This window comes from Cetorhinus maximus, unplaced genomic scaffold (assembly GCF_964194155.1).
Source record: "Cetorhinus maximus unplaced genomic scaffold, sCetMax3.hap1.1 HAP1_SCAFFOLD_215, whole genome shotgun sequence".
NCBI lineage: Eukaryota > Metazoa > Chordata > Chondrichthyes > Lamniformes > Cetorhinidae > Cetorhinus > Cetorhinus maximus.
The window spans coordinates 619,347-635,288 of NW_027596187.1; the positions used below are offsets into that span (position 1 = coordinate 619,347).

The 15,942-nt window shown below is 50.4% G+C and overlaps 1 protein-coding gene across 1 annotated transcript in view; it reads left to right on the forward strand.

The window, feature by feature from the left end:
* The first annotated feature begins 382 nt into the window (after window positions 1-382).
* ufc1 (ubiquitin-fold modifier conjugating enzyme 1) overlaps window positions 383-15,942 on the forward strand; it is a 30,048-nt gene continuing 14,488 nt past the window's right edge. The window contains exons 1-3 of the mRNA XM_078535047.1: window positions 383-551; window positions 7,892-7,959; window positions 12,737-12,800. Of these exons, the coding sequence (XP_078391173.1) occupies window positions 429-551; window positions 7,892-7,959; window positions 12,737-12,800 (255 nt within the window). The 5' untranslated portion in view covers window positions 383-428. The remainder of the gene's footprint in view (window positions 552-7,891; window positions 7,960-12,736; window positions 12,801-15,942) is intronic.

Genomic DNA, 15,942 nt, shown 5'->3' on the forward strand with positions numbered 1-15,942 from the left:
ATCCTGGAACTCCCTCCCTAACAGCACTGGGGGTGTACCTACACCACATGGACTGCAGCGGCTCAAGAAGGCAGCTCACCCCCACCTTCTCAAGGGGCAATAAGGGATGGGCAATGAATGCTGGGCCCAGCCAGCAATGCCCATATCCTATGAATGAATAGAAATAAAACCTGCTGTCTCATGCAATGGGTGGCACTTCTCCACCCCATTAACCTGTCCATTGGGAATGGTTTCATCTCACTGTCAGAATTAGTCCTCAGGGAAGGCAGTGTTCCAGGAAGGACTACAACTCCCAGAATCCCCTTATAAGTGATATCCGGTCAGATGGTCATCGTGCTGACGTCACCTCCGGCACTGCCAACCAGCGGCAGCCTGAGTCTGCACATTACTGTCTCGCGCTCTCTCCCTCTCTCTCTGTCGGAGGGAACATGGCGGACGAGACTACTCGCCGCATCCTGAGCGGAATCCCGCTGCTACGCGCCAACGCGGGCCCGCGCGACGGCGAGCGCTGGCTGGAGCGGCTGAAGGAGGAGTACCAGGCGCTCATCAAGGTAACGTCTGCCGCCTTTACTCCCGGCCCCGCCGCCCGGGAGCTCGGAGCCTGGTGTCACTGTGAAAGGCGTTCGACGGAACAACTTCCGTTCGGCCACTTCCGGTGCCAGCGCAAGGGTGGATTCGGCTGGGTGTCACCCTCAAATAGTGTCCGGCGGCGCACTTCCGGTTTGTGGGTTCGGCCACCTTCCCCCGTTCTGATTGGCTCCGCCATCCTCGTGCTGTGCTGAAGTTGCACGTCTTAGAGCAAAGCATTATGGGGGCAGGCGGTGGCTCCATAGTATTGTCCCTGGACCCAGGGTCATGCTCTGGGGAACCTGGTTCGAATCCCACCCTGGCAGATGGTGAAATTTGAATTCAATAAAAATGTGGAATTAATAGGGATGATAAACATGAAACCATTGCTGATTGTTGGAAAAACCCATCTGGTTATCTGCTGTCATTTCCTGGTCTGGTGACTCCAGCAATAAGTAACAAATACTTTACATCCGTCTTCACCCAAGAGAATGAGGATGAAGGTATCGAGCTCGGGGAGAGAGACTGCGAGGTTCTTGAGCAAATTGATATGGGGGGTGACGAGGTATCGGAGGTGTTGGTAGCCTTAAAAATGGACAAATCTCCAGGTCCGGATGATTTGTGTCCCAGACTGCTGAGGGAGGCAAGGGAGGAGATCGCAGGGGCTCTGACCCAAATTTTTAATCCTCTCTGGCCACAGGGGAGGTGCCAGAGGACTGGAGAGCAGCTAATGTGGTTCTGCTATTTAAGAAGGGTTGCAGAGAGAAGCCAGGGAACTACAGGCCAGTGAGTCTCACGTCAGTGGTAGGGAAACTATTGGAGAAAATTCTGAAGGAGAGAATCTATCTCCACTTGGAGAGGGAAGATTTTAATCAGGGATAATCAGCATGGCTTTGTCAGAGGGAGGTCATGCCTAACAAATTTGATTGAATTTTTTGAGGAGGTGACCAGGTGTGTAGATGAGGGTAGTGCAGTTGATGTAGTTTATATGGATTTCAGCAAAGCCTTTGACAAGGTCCCACATGGGAGACTTATGAAGAAGGCAAAGGCACATGGGATACAGGGTAATCTGATAAGGTGGATTCAAAATTGGCTTAGTTGTGGGAGACAGAGGGTGATGACAGAAGGATGCTTTAGTGACTGGATGCCAGTGTCCAGTGGCGTACCACAGAGATCTGTGCTGGGTCCCCTATTATTTGTCATTAAATAAACGACATAGATGACTATGTAGGGGGGTAGGATTAGTAAATTTGCAGATGACGCAAAGATTGGCCGGGTGGTTAACAGTGAGGTTGAGTGTCTTGGGCTGCAGGAAGATATAGATGGGATGGTCAAATGGGCAGATGGAATTTAACCCTGAAAAGCATGAGGTGATACACTTTGGAAGGAGTAATTTGACAAGGAAGTATTCAATGAACGGCATGACACTAGGAAGTTCTGAGGAACAGAGGGATCTTGGCGTGTGTGTCCATAGATCTCTGAAGGCAGAGGGGCATGTTAGTGGGGTGGTGAAAAAGGCATATGGGACACTTGCTTTTGTCAATCAAGGCATAGATTACAACAGTAGGGAGGTCATGTTGGAGTTGTATAGAACCTTGGTGAGGCCACAGCTGGAGTACTGTGTGCAGTTCTGGTCGCCACATTATAGGAAGGATATGATTGCACTGGAGGGGGTGCAGAGGAGATTCACCAGGATGTTGCCTGGGATGAAACATTTAAGTTATGAAGAGAGGTTGGATAGACTTGGGTTGTTTTCACTGGAGCAGAGAAGACTGAGGGGCGACCTGATCGAGGTGTACAAGATTATGAGGGGCATGGATAGGGTGGATAGGGAGCAGCTGTTCCCCTTAGTTGAAGGGTCAGTCATGAGGGGGCATAAGTTCAAGGTGAGGGGCAAGAGGTTTAGGGGGGAATGTGAGGAAAACCTTTTTTACCCAGAGGGTGGTGACGGTCTGGAATGCGTTGCCTGGGAGGGTGGTGGAGGCGGGTTGCCTCACATCCTTTAAAAAGTACCTGGATGAGCACTTGGCACGTCATAACATTCAAGGCTATGGGCCAAGTGCTGGTAAATGGGATTAGGTAGGTAGGTCAGGTGTTTCTCACGTGTCGGTGCAGACTCGATGGGCCGAAGGGCCTCTTCTGCACTGTGTGAATCTGTGAATGTAAAGCAAGTCTCAGTAATGAAGCTCTCCCTGATTGTCATAAAAACCCATCTGGTTCACAAATGTCATTTAAGGAGGGAAATCTGCCGTCCTTACCTGGTCTGGTCTGGAGTCTGTGTCTCCACATCAGATGCACAGCAGTGTGGTTGACTCTTAAATGCAATTAGGCAATAAATGCTGGCCTAGCTGGTGAATTTTTAAAAAAACAGGCCAATATAGATTTTCCAACTCTCCAGGAGCCTCCAGGAATTGAAGACCAATCTCCAAAGACACTGCTGTGCACAACCCTGGAGTAAAATGGCTGGGACGTTAAAGAAGATTGGGGGGGTTTTTATTGTCGTTATCTTCGAAATTTTCTTCACTTTTTCCCAGATATAAAAATGTTGAACATGGGGGGAAAAGGCTTGTTCGGCTGACAGTCCAATTAGGGAATGAGTCTTCTTGCTTTCCAATTGTTGTAGGAGCGCGGCACATCACAAGGTGAAAGCTAAACACTGTGGACGCTGGGAATCTGAAATAAAATCAGAAAATGCTGGAAAAGCTCAGCAGCTCTGGCAGCCTCTGTGGAGAGAGAAACAGTTAACGTTTCGAGCTGGTGTGACTCTTCTTCAGAGAGGCAGAAATGTGATGGATGTTATACTGCTTAACAGCTCCGAAGAAGAGTCTTACAGACTCGAAACGTTATCTCTGTTTCTCTCTCCACAGACGCTGCCAGACCTGCTGAGCTTTTCCAGCACTTTCTGCTTCTGTTTCAGTACATCACAAGGTTTGATGTGTTGGCCAACTCATGGCTGGAGCGTGAGGGCGCGTCATGTGGTGAAACCTCCAGGAGTACGTTAATCACAGTTGGAAACCCTGTCAACGCAAATAGCCACATCACCCTTGAATTAGGGGTGAGGATAGTCAGCCAGCGATTCCTGCAGCCAGTGCTGAGTGTGTGGATAATAAACGCAAAGTGTTGGAAAAACTCAGCAGGCCAGGCAGCGTCTGTGGAGAGAGAAGCAGAGTTACCGTTTCGAGTCCGTATGAATCTCCGCCTCCCCCAGGGCTGGCAGGAGAAGAACATCGAAACACTGCGGGTGCCGGAAACCTGAAATAAAAGGTGCTGGAGAGTCCTGGAGAAGGGCTATATTCAACTGGAAACGTGGACTCTGTCTCTGCCTCCACAGATGCTGTCGAGTGGTTTCAGCACTTTCAGAGTTGATTTTGGGTAGGGCATTTAAGATGCTCACTGCCTCGTTGTGCATGGAATGACACAGCAGAGAAGGAGGCCATTCAGCCCATCTTCCCTGTGGTGCAGCTTCTATTTAACCACACTCCCCTGCTCTATCTCTACCGGCCTGTAACTTTCCCCTCGATTATTTCTCCAATTTTTTTTGGTAAGCTTCTTTTGAAGTTGCTTCCACCATCCTTGGAGCCAGCGCCTTCCCGACCTGAGTCCTTTAAAAGAATGTCTCATTTCCCCTCTCTGTTTTTTTTTTACCAATTACCTTATCCTGTCATTGGAAAGTTTCTCTCAAGTCTATCAAAATCAGTCATGATGTTGAACATCTCTATTAACTTCCCACTAACCCCCCTTGCCCTAAGGAGAAGAACTCCGGCTTGCCCAGTCTCATCCCAGGTACCACTCTGCCTTCCTAAAGTGTGCTGCACAGAATTCAACACAGAACTCCAGCAAAGGCATAACCATTGTTTTATAAATGTTTCACTGTTCCCTCTCTTTATAAAGCCTAGACCTGCACATGCTTTCCAAACTGCCCTCTCAATTCGTCTTGCTACCTTCAAAGATTTCTGTACTTACCCTCCCCCCGGATGTCTGTGTTTCTGTAACCCCCTGTAAGATTGTACCATTTCGTTACCCTCCCCCCTGATGTCTCTGTTTCTGTAGCCCCCTGTAAGATTGTACCATTTCGTTACCCTCCCCCCTGATGTCTCTGTTTCTGTAGCCCCCTGTAAGATTGTACCATTTCGTTACCCTCCCCCCTGATGTCTCTGTTTCTGCAACCCCCCTGTAAGATTGTACCATAGAACACTACAGCACAGAAAACAGGCCATTCGGCCCTTCTAGTCTGTGCCAAAATATTATTCCGCTAGTCCCATTGACCTGCACCTAGTCCATAACCCTCCAGACCTCTCCCATCCATGTATCTATCTAATTTATTCTTAAAACTTAAGAGTGAGCCCACATTTACCACATCAGATGGTAGCTCGTTCCACACTCTCACCACTCTCTGAGTGAGGAAGTTCCCCCTAATGTTCCCCCTAAACCTTTCCCCTTTCACCCTAAAGCCATGTCCTCTCGTCTTTATCTCTCCTAATCTAAGTGGAAAGAGCCTTTTCGCATTTACTCTGTCTATACCCCTCACAATTTTGTAAACTTCTATCAAATGTCCCCTATCCTTCTACGCTCCAAGGAATAAAGTCCTAACCTGTTTAATCTTTCCCTGTAACTCAACTCCTTAAGACCCGGCAACATCCTAGTAAATCTTCTCTGCACTCTCTCAATCTTACTGATATCCTTCCTGTAGTTAGGTGACCAGAACTGCACACAATACTCCAAAGTTGGCCTCACCAATGTCTTATACCTCACCATAACGTCCAAAGTCCTATACTCAATACTTTGATTTATGAAGGCCAGTATGCCAAAAGCTTTCTTTACAACCCTGTCTACCTGTGACGCCACTTTCAGAGAATTATGTATCTGAACTCCCAGATCCCTTTGTTCCTCCGCACTCCTCAGTGCCCTGCCATTTACTGTGTATGTCCTACCTTGGTTTGTCCTTCCAAAATGCAACACCTCACACTTTTCCGCATTAAATTCCTTTTTTTTTTGGGAGAGCAGTGGTCCTAATACTGACCCCTGGGCATCCGCACTGCCTGCTGCGCAAGAGCAAGGTTCTAAACATTGCTGGCAATCCGAAATGAAAGCAGGAAACGCTGGGAATACTCAGCAGGTCTGGCAGCAGGTGTGCAGAGAGAGAGAGAGTTAACATTTCAATTCTGGCAAAGGCTTGTTGACCTTGCCCTCCAGAGCAATGCTGCTAGACTTGCTAAGCATCTCCATCATTTTCTGTTGTCGCTGTTGTACACTGCCCTCCAGACTGGCTGACAAACATTCACTTATACCGCCCTGTTGCCAGCCCCTTAGCCAGATTTACATTCCAGTTACCGCTTGTTTCTTTATTCCCATGCATTCGAATTTTGCTCACACTCCCTTTAGGTGACACTTTATCAGATCCCTTTTGAAAGTCCAAATACACGACACGAATCACACTAACCTCGTCTGTTCTGCCTGTTACTCTGTCAAATAACTCAATCAAACAGCTGGAACAGCAACTGCCTCCATCAAACCCCAGATAACTTTCATTTATTAACTGGTAATTTTCCAAATACCAATTCGTTTTGTCCAGGAACAGTTCCTCCACCAGCTGTGCGGGACTGGCTGTCCTGTCGTTGCTGGCTTTATCTCTTTGTTCTTATTTTTAAAAAAGGTTGTGACACTTGTGTTCGGCACCAGCCCTGTATCAGAGGAGGGTTGGTGACCAGTGCAGTAACTACCTCACCCTCCCCGTAGAACCAGAGAAAAGTGACAGCACAGAAAGAGGCCATTCAGCCATCTTGTCCATGCCAGCCCAAGGACACCCAGGTGCCCTTTCTAATCCCACCTTCCTGCACCCGGCCCATAGCCCTGCAGCTTACAGCACTTAAGGTGCAGATCCAGGTACTTTTTAAAAAGAGTTTAAAGTTTCTGTCTCTACCACCAACTTGGGCAGCAAATTCCAGGCACCCACTACCCTCTGCGTAAAAAAGTTCTCCCTCATGTCCCCCCTACACCTTCTGCCACTTATCTTGAATCTATGTCCCCTGGTTCTAGAATTCTCCACCAAGGGAAACAATATTATCCTGTCCACTCTATTCCCTTCATAATTTTGTACACCTCAATCAAGTCACCTCTCAGCCTTCTTTGTTCCAGGGAAAATAACCCCAACCTATCCAATCTCTCCTCGTAGCTACACTTTTCTAACCCTGGCAACATTCTTGTAAACCTCCTCTGCACTCTCTCCAGAGCTATTACGTCCTTCCTGTAATGTGGTGACCAGAACTGCACACAATAATCCAGTTGTGGCCTCACCAGTGTTTTATACAATTCCAACATTATATCCTTACTTTTATATTCTATACCTCTGCCAATGAAGGAGAGCATTCCATATGCCTTCTTTACAACCTTGTCCACTTGAACTGCTGCCTTCAGGGACCTGTACGCCAAGATCTCTCACTTCATCTATCCCTCTTAGTATATTCCCATTTATTGTGTAACCGAGAATGCATTTCATCCAGGGACCACTTGACTCTTCTCCTTTACTTGGAGCTACTCTGACCAGGTGATCTGCCATTGTGCTATGTCACACTTGTACCATCCTCACACATCCACTGTGACCATTCTGGTTTTTTCTTAATCATTCACAGGATGTGGGCATCACTGGCCAGGCCTTGCCCATCCCTAATTACCCTTTTTCAGAGGGATTTAAGAGTCAACCACATTGCTGTGGGTCTGGAGTCACATGTAGGCCAGACCGGGTAAGGATGACAGATTTCCTTCCCCCAGTGAGTTCTTCCAATAATCGGCAATGGTTTAATGGCCATTATGAGACTTTTAATTCCAGATTGTTATTGGACTCACCTGCCGTGGTGGGATTTGAACCCGGGTCCCCAGAGCAATACCCTGGGTCTCTAGTCCAGCAACAATACCACCGCGCCATCGCCCTTAGCCGCTTTCTCAACCAGCTCTGACACTTCCAATGATCTGTGCAGATATAGCCACTGGCCCATGTGCTCCTGTACCTCCTTTAGAATTGTACCCTTCATATTTCCTCTCCCTAAAACCAAAGTCCCTCATCCCTGATAGCATCTGGTGAATATCTCTGCACCACTCCAAGGGGCTGACCTCCTGCCTGAAGCGTGTTGCCCAGGATTCCGCTCGGTATTCCGGAGAATAACCCATGTCTATTATTGTTTCTCGCAGTTTGTGATTCAGAGTCTGGCTCTGCAGGAGGCAGCGGGGTTGGGGGGTGGTGGGAGGTAGAGCCAGAAGTGAAAGCGGGACATGTGTTGGTCGATGATACAACTCCTGTTCATTCTGAAATATTTGTTCTCTGTTTCAGTATGTGGAGAATAACAAGCGGGCAGACAATGACTGGTTCAGACTGGAGTCAAACAAAGACGGAACACGGTGAGTGACTATCGATGTCAGACAGGACTTCCCTAGGAACCTGCCTGTAGTCTAAAGGTCTCGCAGCCAGGGATCCGTGTGACATACTTCAGACAGCCAAAAGGGCTAGGCTGGTCCTTCGGCCGTTTCAAATAACCTGACCCTCTTGTACAACATCACCAACAAGAAGGTAGACCATGGTAATGCAGTAAATGTCATTTATCTGGATTTTCCGATAAGGTGCTGCATTGTTAGAATAACGAATATGGTCAGAGAATGTGGAGCCAGGGGACAAGTGGCAGAATAGATTGCCAGTTAGCTTCATGACAGAAAGCAGAGATTCCTTTACTCTTTCACGGGGTGTGGGCGTCGCTGGCAAGGCCAGCATTTGTTGCCCATCCCTATTTATCCTTGAACTGGGTTCAGAGGGGCAGTTAAGAGCCAACCACGTGGCTGTGGGGTCTGGAGTCCCATGTAGGCCAGACCGGGTAAGGACGGCAGATTTCCTTTCCTAAAGGGGAACCAGATGGGTTTTTACAACAATCGATGGTAGTTTCAGGGTCACCATTACCGAGACTCACTTTACATTCCAGATTGAATTGAGATTCCACCAGCTGCTGTGGTGGGATTTGAACTGGTGCCTCCAGAGCATCAGCCTGTGGATTATGAGTCTAGTGACTTCACCATGACCACCACCATCTCCCCATTATTGGGAGCAAAGGGTAGTTCTGCAGAGTGACAGAAGATGTTCCACAAGGGTCAGTGCTGGGACCGCTGCCACTCACAATTTACATGAACTTCAAAACCTGGAATCAAAAGTGCAAATTCTAAATTAGCAGTTGAGACCAAATTGAGGGGAATAGTTAATACCGAGGAGCACGGCAACAGGTTACAGAAGGACACAAATAAACTTGCAGAATGGGTAAAGAGTTGGCCAGTGAAGTTCAACAGGGAAAAATATGAGGTCAGATATTTTGATAAGGAGAATGGGGAGGTCACTTATCATTTGGAAAGTGTGAACCTAGTTGGGGGTAGAGGAAAAGATGCACCACAGCTTAGCAAGGTCAAACTAAGCATTTGATTTGTAGGGGGAGGAACAAAGCGATGTGGGAGTTCAGATACATAATTCCCTGAAAGTGTCGTCACAGGTAGACAAGGTTGTAAAGCAAGCTTTTGGCATACTGGCCTTCATAAATCAAAGTATTGAGAATAGGAGTTGGGATGTTATGGTGAGGTTGTATAAGACATTGGTGAGGCCAACTTTGGAGTATTGTGTGCAGTTCTGGTCACCTAACTACAGGAAGGATTTCAGTAAGATTGAGAGAGTGGAGAGAAGATTTACTAGGATGTTGCCGGGTCTTAAGGAGTTGAGTTACAGGGAAAGATTAAACAGGTTAGGACATTATTCCTTGGAGCGTAGAAGAATGAGGGGAGATTTGATAGAAGTTTACAAAATTGTGAGGGGTATAGACAGAGTAAATGCGAGTAGGCTCTTTCCACTTAGATTAGGAGAGATAAACACGAGAGGACATGGCTTTAGGGTGAAAGGGGAAAGGTTTAGGGGGAACATTAGGGGGAACTTCTTCAGTCAGAGAGTGGTGAGAGTGTGGAACGAGCTACCATCTGACGTGGTAAATGCGGGCTCACTCTTAAGCTTTAAGAATAAATTGAATAGATACATGGATGGGAGAGGTCTGGAGGATTATGGACTAGGTGCAGGTCAATGGGACTAGTGGAATAATATTTCGGCACAGACTAGAAGGGCCGAATGGCCTGTTTTCTGTGCTGTAGTGTTCTGTGGTTCTAGGGTTCTATGGGGAGAGAATTGGAGAGTAGAGAAGGGTATGCTGGACCTGTATTGAACCTCGGTTAGATCCCTGTGTGCAGTCCTGGTCGCCACGTTATTAAAAAGGATTATCGAGGCACTGGAGAGGGCCCGGAGAAGATTTACAGGATGAAACCGGAAATGAGTGGGTATAACACCTCAGGAAAGGATTGACAGGCTGCGGCCCTTCTCTCTTGAGGGAAGAAGGCTGACAGGGGTGAGCTAATTTAAAACGACAAAAGGGTTTGGCTGAGTGAAGACGGAGAGAATGCTTTGTCTCGTGGGGAAAAGCGGAACGGGAGGGTTGTCCGTGTAGGATGGTCACTAAGCATTCAGAAGAAGCCCTTTCACCCAGAGACTGGTGAGAATGTGTCACGGGGAGTGGGTGAAGCGAATAATACAGATGCATTTAGGGGGAAGCAAGATGAGTAGATGAGGGACAAGGGAATAGAGGGTTACGATAATAGATACAGGTGAGAGAAAATGGGAGGGGGTTGGAGTGAAGCATTAACACCAGCATGGAGTGTTGGGCCAAATGACCTCTTCCTTTGCCTGTGGAATGCAATGTAAACAATCATTTATATTTATTTGGCACCTTTAACATAAGAAGACCTGTCTGGGTGGAGTGTTAGAAAACAGAACATGTCACCGAGTAACAGTGAGTTAGAGGGTTCGCTGAAGAAAAGGCTTGGTCATTCCGCAGGCTTTCCGAAGGAGGAGAGAATAGCGGAGAGGTGCAGCGAGGCTATTCCAGGCTTTGGGGTTAAGGCACGGCCACCAAGTTGTGGAGCGGTTAAAATTTTGGGATGCTGTAAAGGCCGGAATTAGAGGAGCCCGGAGATCTCGGAGGACAGGGGGGGGTTTGTGGGGCCATCGAGGGATTTGAAAACAAGGATGAGAATTTTAAAATCCAGAGGTTGCTTGAGTGCAGGCCAAGAGAGATCAGAGGGCACAGGGGTTCAGGGGAGTGGGACTCGGGTTAAGGCACTGGGATGGGGGAGCTGCGCCAGGAGTGCGTGGGGATAGATGGTGTCCGGAGGCCATGGATGAGGGTTACAGCAGCCGATGAGCTGAGCCAGGTGAGGTTAGGTGATGTTACAGAGGCAGTTTTGCAGCGGCAGAACAGTAAGGTTACAAATCAAGGCTTGGTCGCAGACTGGAGAGAGGGACGGGGTCAGGAGCTAGGGGGTTGGAGTTTGGAGCAGGCACTGGGAACGATGGCCGGAGTCGTCCCAATATTTAATTGGAGGAAGTTTCTGCCCTTCCAGGACCGGATACCGGAGGAGCAGTCGGACAATTTCTAGACAGTGGGGGGTGGTGGGGGAGGGGGTGGGGGTGGGGGTGGTGGTGGTGGTGGTGGGGGAGGGGGGTGGTGGTGGTGGTGGGGGAGGGGGTGGGGGTGGTGGGGGTGGTGGTGGTGGGGGAGGGGGGTGGTGGGGGAGGGGGGGGTGGGGGGGTGGGGGAGGGGGGTGGTGGGGGTGGGGGTGGTGATGGTGGTGGGGGAGGGGGTGGGGGTGGTGGGGGAGGGGGAGGGGGGTGGTGGTGGTGGTGGGGGGGGTGGTGGGGGTGGTGGGGGAGGAGGAGGGGGTGGTGGGGGAGGGGGAGGGGGGGTGGTGGTGGTGGGGGGGTGGTGGTGGTGGGGGAGGGGGAGGAGGGTGGTGGTGGGGGAGGGGGAGGAGGGTGGTGGTGGGGGGGGTGGTGGTGGAGGGGGAGGGGGGTGGGGGTGGGGGGTGGAGGTGGGGGAGGAGGGTGGGGGTGGGGGGTGGAGGTGGGGGAGGCGGGTGGGGGTGGTGGGGGAGGGGGGGGTCACAGAGGTGCTGGTGAGGTTGAGCTGGGTGGTGTCAGCGTCCATGTGACAACAGGCGCTGGGATTTGGGACGATGTCACCGAGGGGCAGCCTGTAGATGAGGAAAAGGAGGGAACCAATAATCAATCCTTGGAGGGAGGCTGGCGGAGGGAGGGAGGGAGGGCGGCGGAGGGAGGGCGGCGGAGGGAGGGAGGGAGGGCGGCGGAGGGAGGGAGGGAGGGCGGCGGAGGGAGGGAGGCCAGCGGAGGGAGGGAGGGCGGCGGAGGGAGGGAGGGAGGGCCGGCGGAGGGAGGGAGGGCCGGCGGAGGGAGGGAGGGCAGCGGAGTGAGGGAGGGAGGGAGGCCGGCGGAGGGAGGGAGGGAGGCTGGCCGAGGGAGGGAGGGAGGGAGGCCAGCGGAGGGAGGCTGGCGGAGGGAGGGAGGGTGGAGGGAGGGAGGGCGGAGGGAGGGAGTGAGGGAGGCTGGCGGAGGGAGGGAGGGAGGGCGGCGGAGGGAGGGAGGGAGGCTGGCGGAGGGAGGGAGGGCGGCGGAGGGAGGGAAGGAGGCTGGCGGAGGGAGGGAGGGAGGGCGGCGGAGGGAGGGAGGGCGGCGGAGGGAGGGAGGCTGGCGGAGGGAGGGCGGCGGAGGGAGGGAGGGAGGGAGGCTGGCGGAGGGAGGGAGGCTGGCGGAGGGAGGGAGGCTGGCGGAGGGAGGGAGGGCGGCGGAGGGAGGGCGGCGGAGCGAGGGAGGGAGGCTGGCGGAGGGAGGGAGGAGGGAGGCCGGCGGAGGGAGGGAGCGCTGGCGGAGGGAGGGAGGGAGCGCTGGCGGAGGGAGGGAGGGAGCGCTGGCGGAGGGAGGGAGCGCTGGCGGAGGGAGGGAGCGCTGGCGGAGGGAGGGAGGGAGCGCTGGCGGAGGGAGGGAGCGCTGGCGGAGGGAGGGAGGGAGTGCTGGCGGAGGGAGGGAGCGCTGGCGGAGGGAGGGAGGGAGCGCTGGCGGAGGGAGGGAGCGCTGGCGGAGGGAGGGAGCGCTGGCGGAGGGAGGGAGGGAGTGCTGGCGGAGGGAGGGAGCGCTGGCGGAGGGAGGGAGTGCTGGCGGAGGGAGGGAGCGCTGGCGGAGGGAGGGAGCGCTGGGGAAGTTGCTTTGATCAGATGTGGAGGAGTTTTCAACATGTCTCTCTCTCTCTCTCAGGTGGTTTGGAAAGTGCTGGTTTATACACGAGCTTTTGAAATATGAATTTGACATTGAGTTTGATGTGAGTAATAACTTTCCTTTCACTGCGCAACTCATTTAAATCTTTTCCACTTCTCACTTATACATCAATACATCACACAGACAAACATATCCAATAGATAGACACCAAACACACTCACACACACACACTCACACAAACACTCACTTACACTGTCGTCTTCTCTCTCACACACACAATCACACTCCCACTTACACACAAACACACACTCACACTGTCGTCTTCTCTCTCTCACGCACACAATCACACTCCCACTTACACACGCACACACACACACTGTCGTCTTCTCTCTCTCTCACACACAATCACACTCCCACTTACACACACACACACACACACACACTGTCTTCTCTCTCTCACACACAATCACACTCCCACTTACACACACACACACACTCACACTGTCTTTCTCTCTCACACACACAATCACACTCCCACTTACACACACACACACACACACACACACACACAGTCTTCTCTCTCTCACACACAATCACACTCCCACTTACACACACACACACACACTCACACTGTCTTTCTCTCTCACACAATCACACTCCCACTTACACACACACACACACACTCTTTCTCTCTCACACACACAATCACACTCCCACTTACACACACACTCACTCACACTGTCTTTCTCTCTCTCTCACACACACAATCACACTCCCACTTACACACACTCACTCACAGTGTCTTTCTCTCTCTCTCGCACACACAATCACACTCCCACTTACACACACACACACACTGTCGTCTTCTCTCTCTCACACACAATCACACTCCCACTTACACACACACACACACACACACACACACACTGTCTTCTCTCTCTCACACACAATCACACTCCCACTTACACACACACACACACTCACACTGTCTTTCTCTCTCACACACACAATCACACTCCCACTTACACACACACACACACACTGTCTTTCTCTCTCTCTCACACACACAATCACACTCCCACTTACGCACACTCACTCACACTGTCTTTCTCTCTCTCTCGCACACACAATCACACTCCCACTTACACACACACACTGTATTTTTCTCTTTCTGTTTCTCATACACTCACCCTCTCGCTCTCTGTCACTTTTCTCTTTCTCATACACACTGATACAAACACACTCACACTATCTTTCTCTCTCTCTCTCTCACACACTCACTGTCTTTTTCTCTCTCTCATACACATGCTCTCTTCTCTCTCTCACATACACACACACTCTCACAGACACACACATATACACACACTCTCTCTCTCACACACATACACACACTCTCTCTCACACAGACACACACACGCACACACACTCTCTCTCTCACACAGACACACACATATACACACACTCTCTCTCTCTCTCACACACATACACACACACTCTCTCTCACACAGACACACACATGCACACACACTCTCTCTCTCTCACACACAGACACACACATATACACACACTCTCTCTCTCACACACATACACACACACTCTCTCTCACTCAGACACACACATGCACACACACTCTCTCTCTCACACACAGACACACACATATACACACACTCTCTCTCTCACACACACAGACACACACATATACACACACTCTCTCTCTCACACACAGACACACACATATACACACACTCTCTCTCTCACACACATGCACACACACTCTCACTGTTGTTCTCTCCCTATCTCTCATACACTCACCCCCTCTCTGTTACACACACTCACACTTTTTTCTCTGTCACACACACACACACACACACACACTCTCACTGTCTTTTTCTCTCTTCTCTCATTCCTCTTCTCTCTCTCTCTCACATATACATTACACACTCACACAAACACATATACACACACACTCTCTCTCTCACACACTCTCTCTTTTTCTCACTCTCACACACTCACACTCTTTCACTCCCACACACACACTGACACAAACACGCACTCAGACTCTTTTTTCGCTCTCTCTCTCTCAAACACACACACTCTCTTCTTCTCTCTCAATCTCTCACACTTCCACTCTCACATAAACACACACACTCGCACTCTCTTTTTCTCTCTTCCACACACACGCTCACACACGCTCTCTCTCTCTACCTCTCTATTTCCAAGTTTCGTATCATCCGCACATTTTGAAATTGTGCCCTGTACACCACAGTCCAGGTCATCAATATAAATCAGGAAGAGCAAGGGTCCCAACACTGACATCTGGGGAACTCCTCTACACACCTTCCTCCAGCCCAAATACTGTCCATTAACCACTACTCCCTGTTTCCTGTCACTCAGCAAATTTCTTATCCATGTTGTTATATAATACAATCAGGCAGAGTCAACATGGTTTTGTGAAAGGAAAATCAAGTTGGATGAATTCATTAGAAGAACAAAGAAAAGTACAGCACAGGAACAGGCCCTTTGGCCCTCCAAGCCTGCGCCGATCATATTGCCCGTCAACTAAAACATTTTGCACTTCCGGTGTCCGTATCCCTCTAATCCCATCCTATTCATGTATTTGTCAAGCTGCCTCTTAAACACCACTATCGTACCTGCTTCCACCACCTCCTCTGGCAGCGAATTCCATACACTCACTACCCTCTGCGTAAAAAACTTGGCCTGCACATCTCCTCTATAGTTTTCTCCTCTCACCTTAAATCTATGTCCTCTAGTAATTGTCTCTTCCACCCTGGGAAAAAGCTTCTGACTATCTCTGTCCATGCCACTCATAATTTGGTAAACTTCTATCAGGTCGCCCCTCAATCTCCGTCACTCTAGTGAGAACAATCCGAGTTTCTCCAACCTCTCCTCATAGCTAATAACCTCCAGACCAGGCAGCATCCTGGTAAACCTCCTCTGCACCCTCTCCAATGCCTCCATATCCTTCTGGTAATGTGGTGACCAGAATTGCACGCAATATTCCAAGTGTGGCCTAACCAAGGTTCTATACAGCTGCAGCATGACTTCCCAGCTTTTATACTCAATACCCCTGCCAATGAAGGCAAGCATGCCATATGCCTTCCTGACTACCTTATCCACCTGCGTCGCCACTTTCAGAGACCTGTGGACCTGTACACCCAGATCCCTCCGCCCGTCCATGCACTTAAGGGTTCTGCCATTTACTGTATAATTCCTGCCTGTATTAG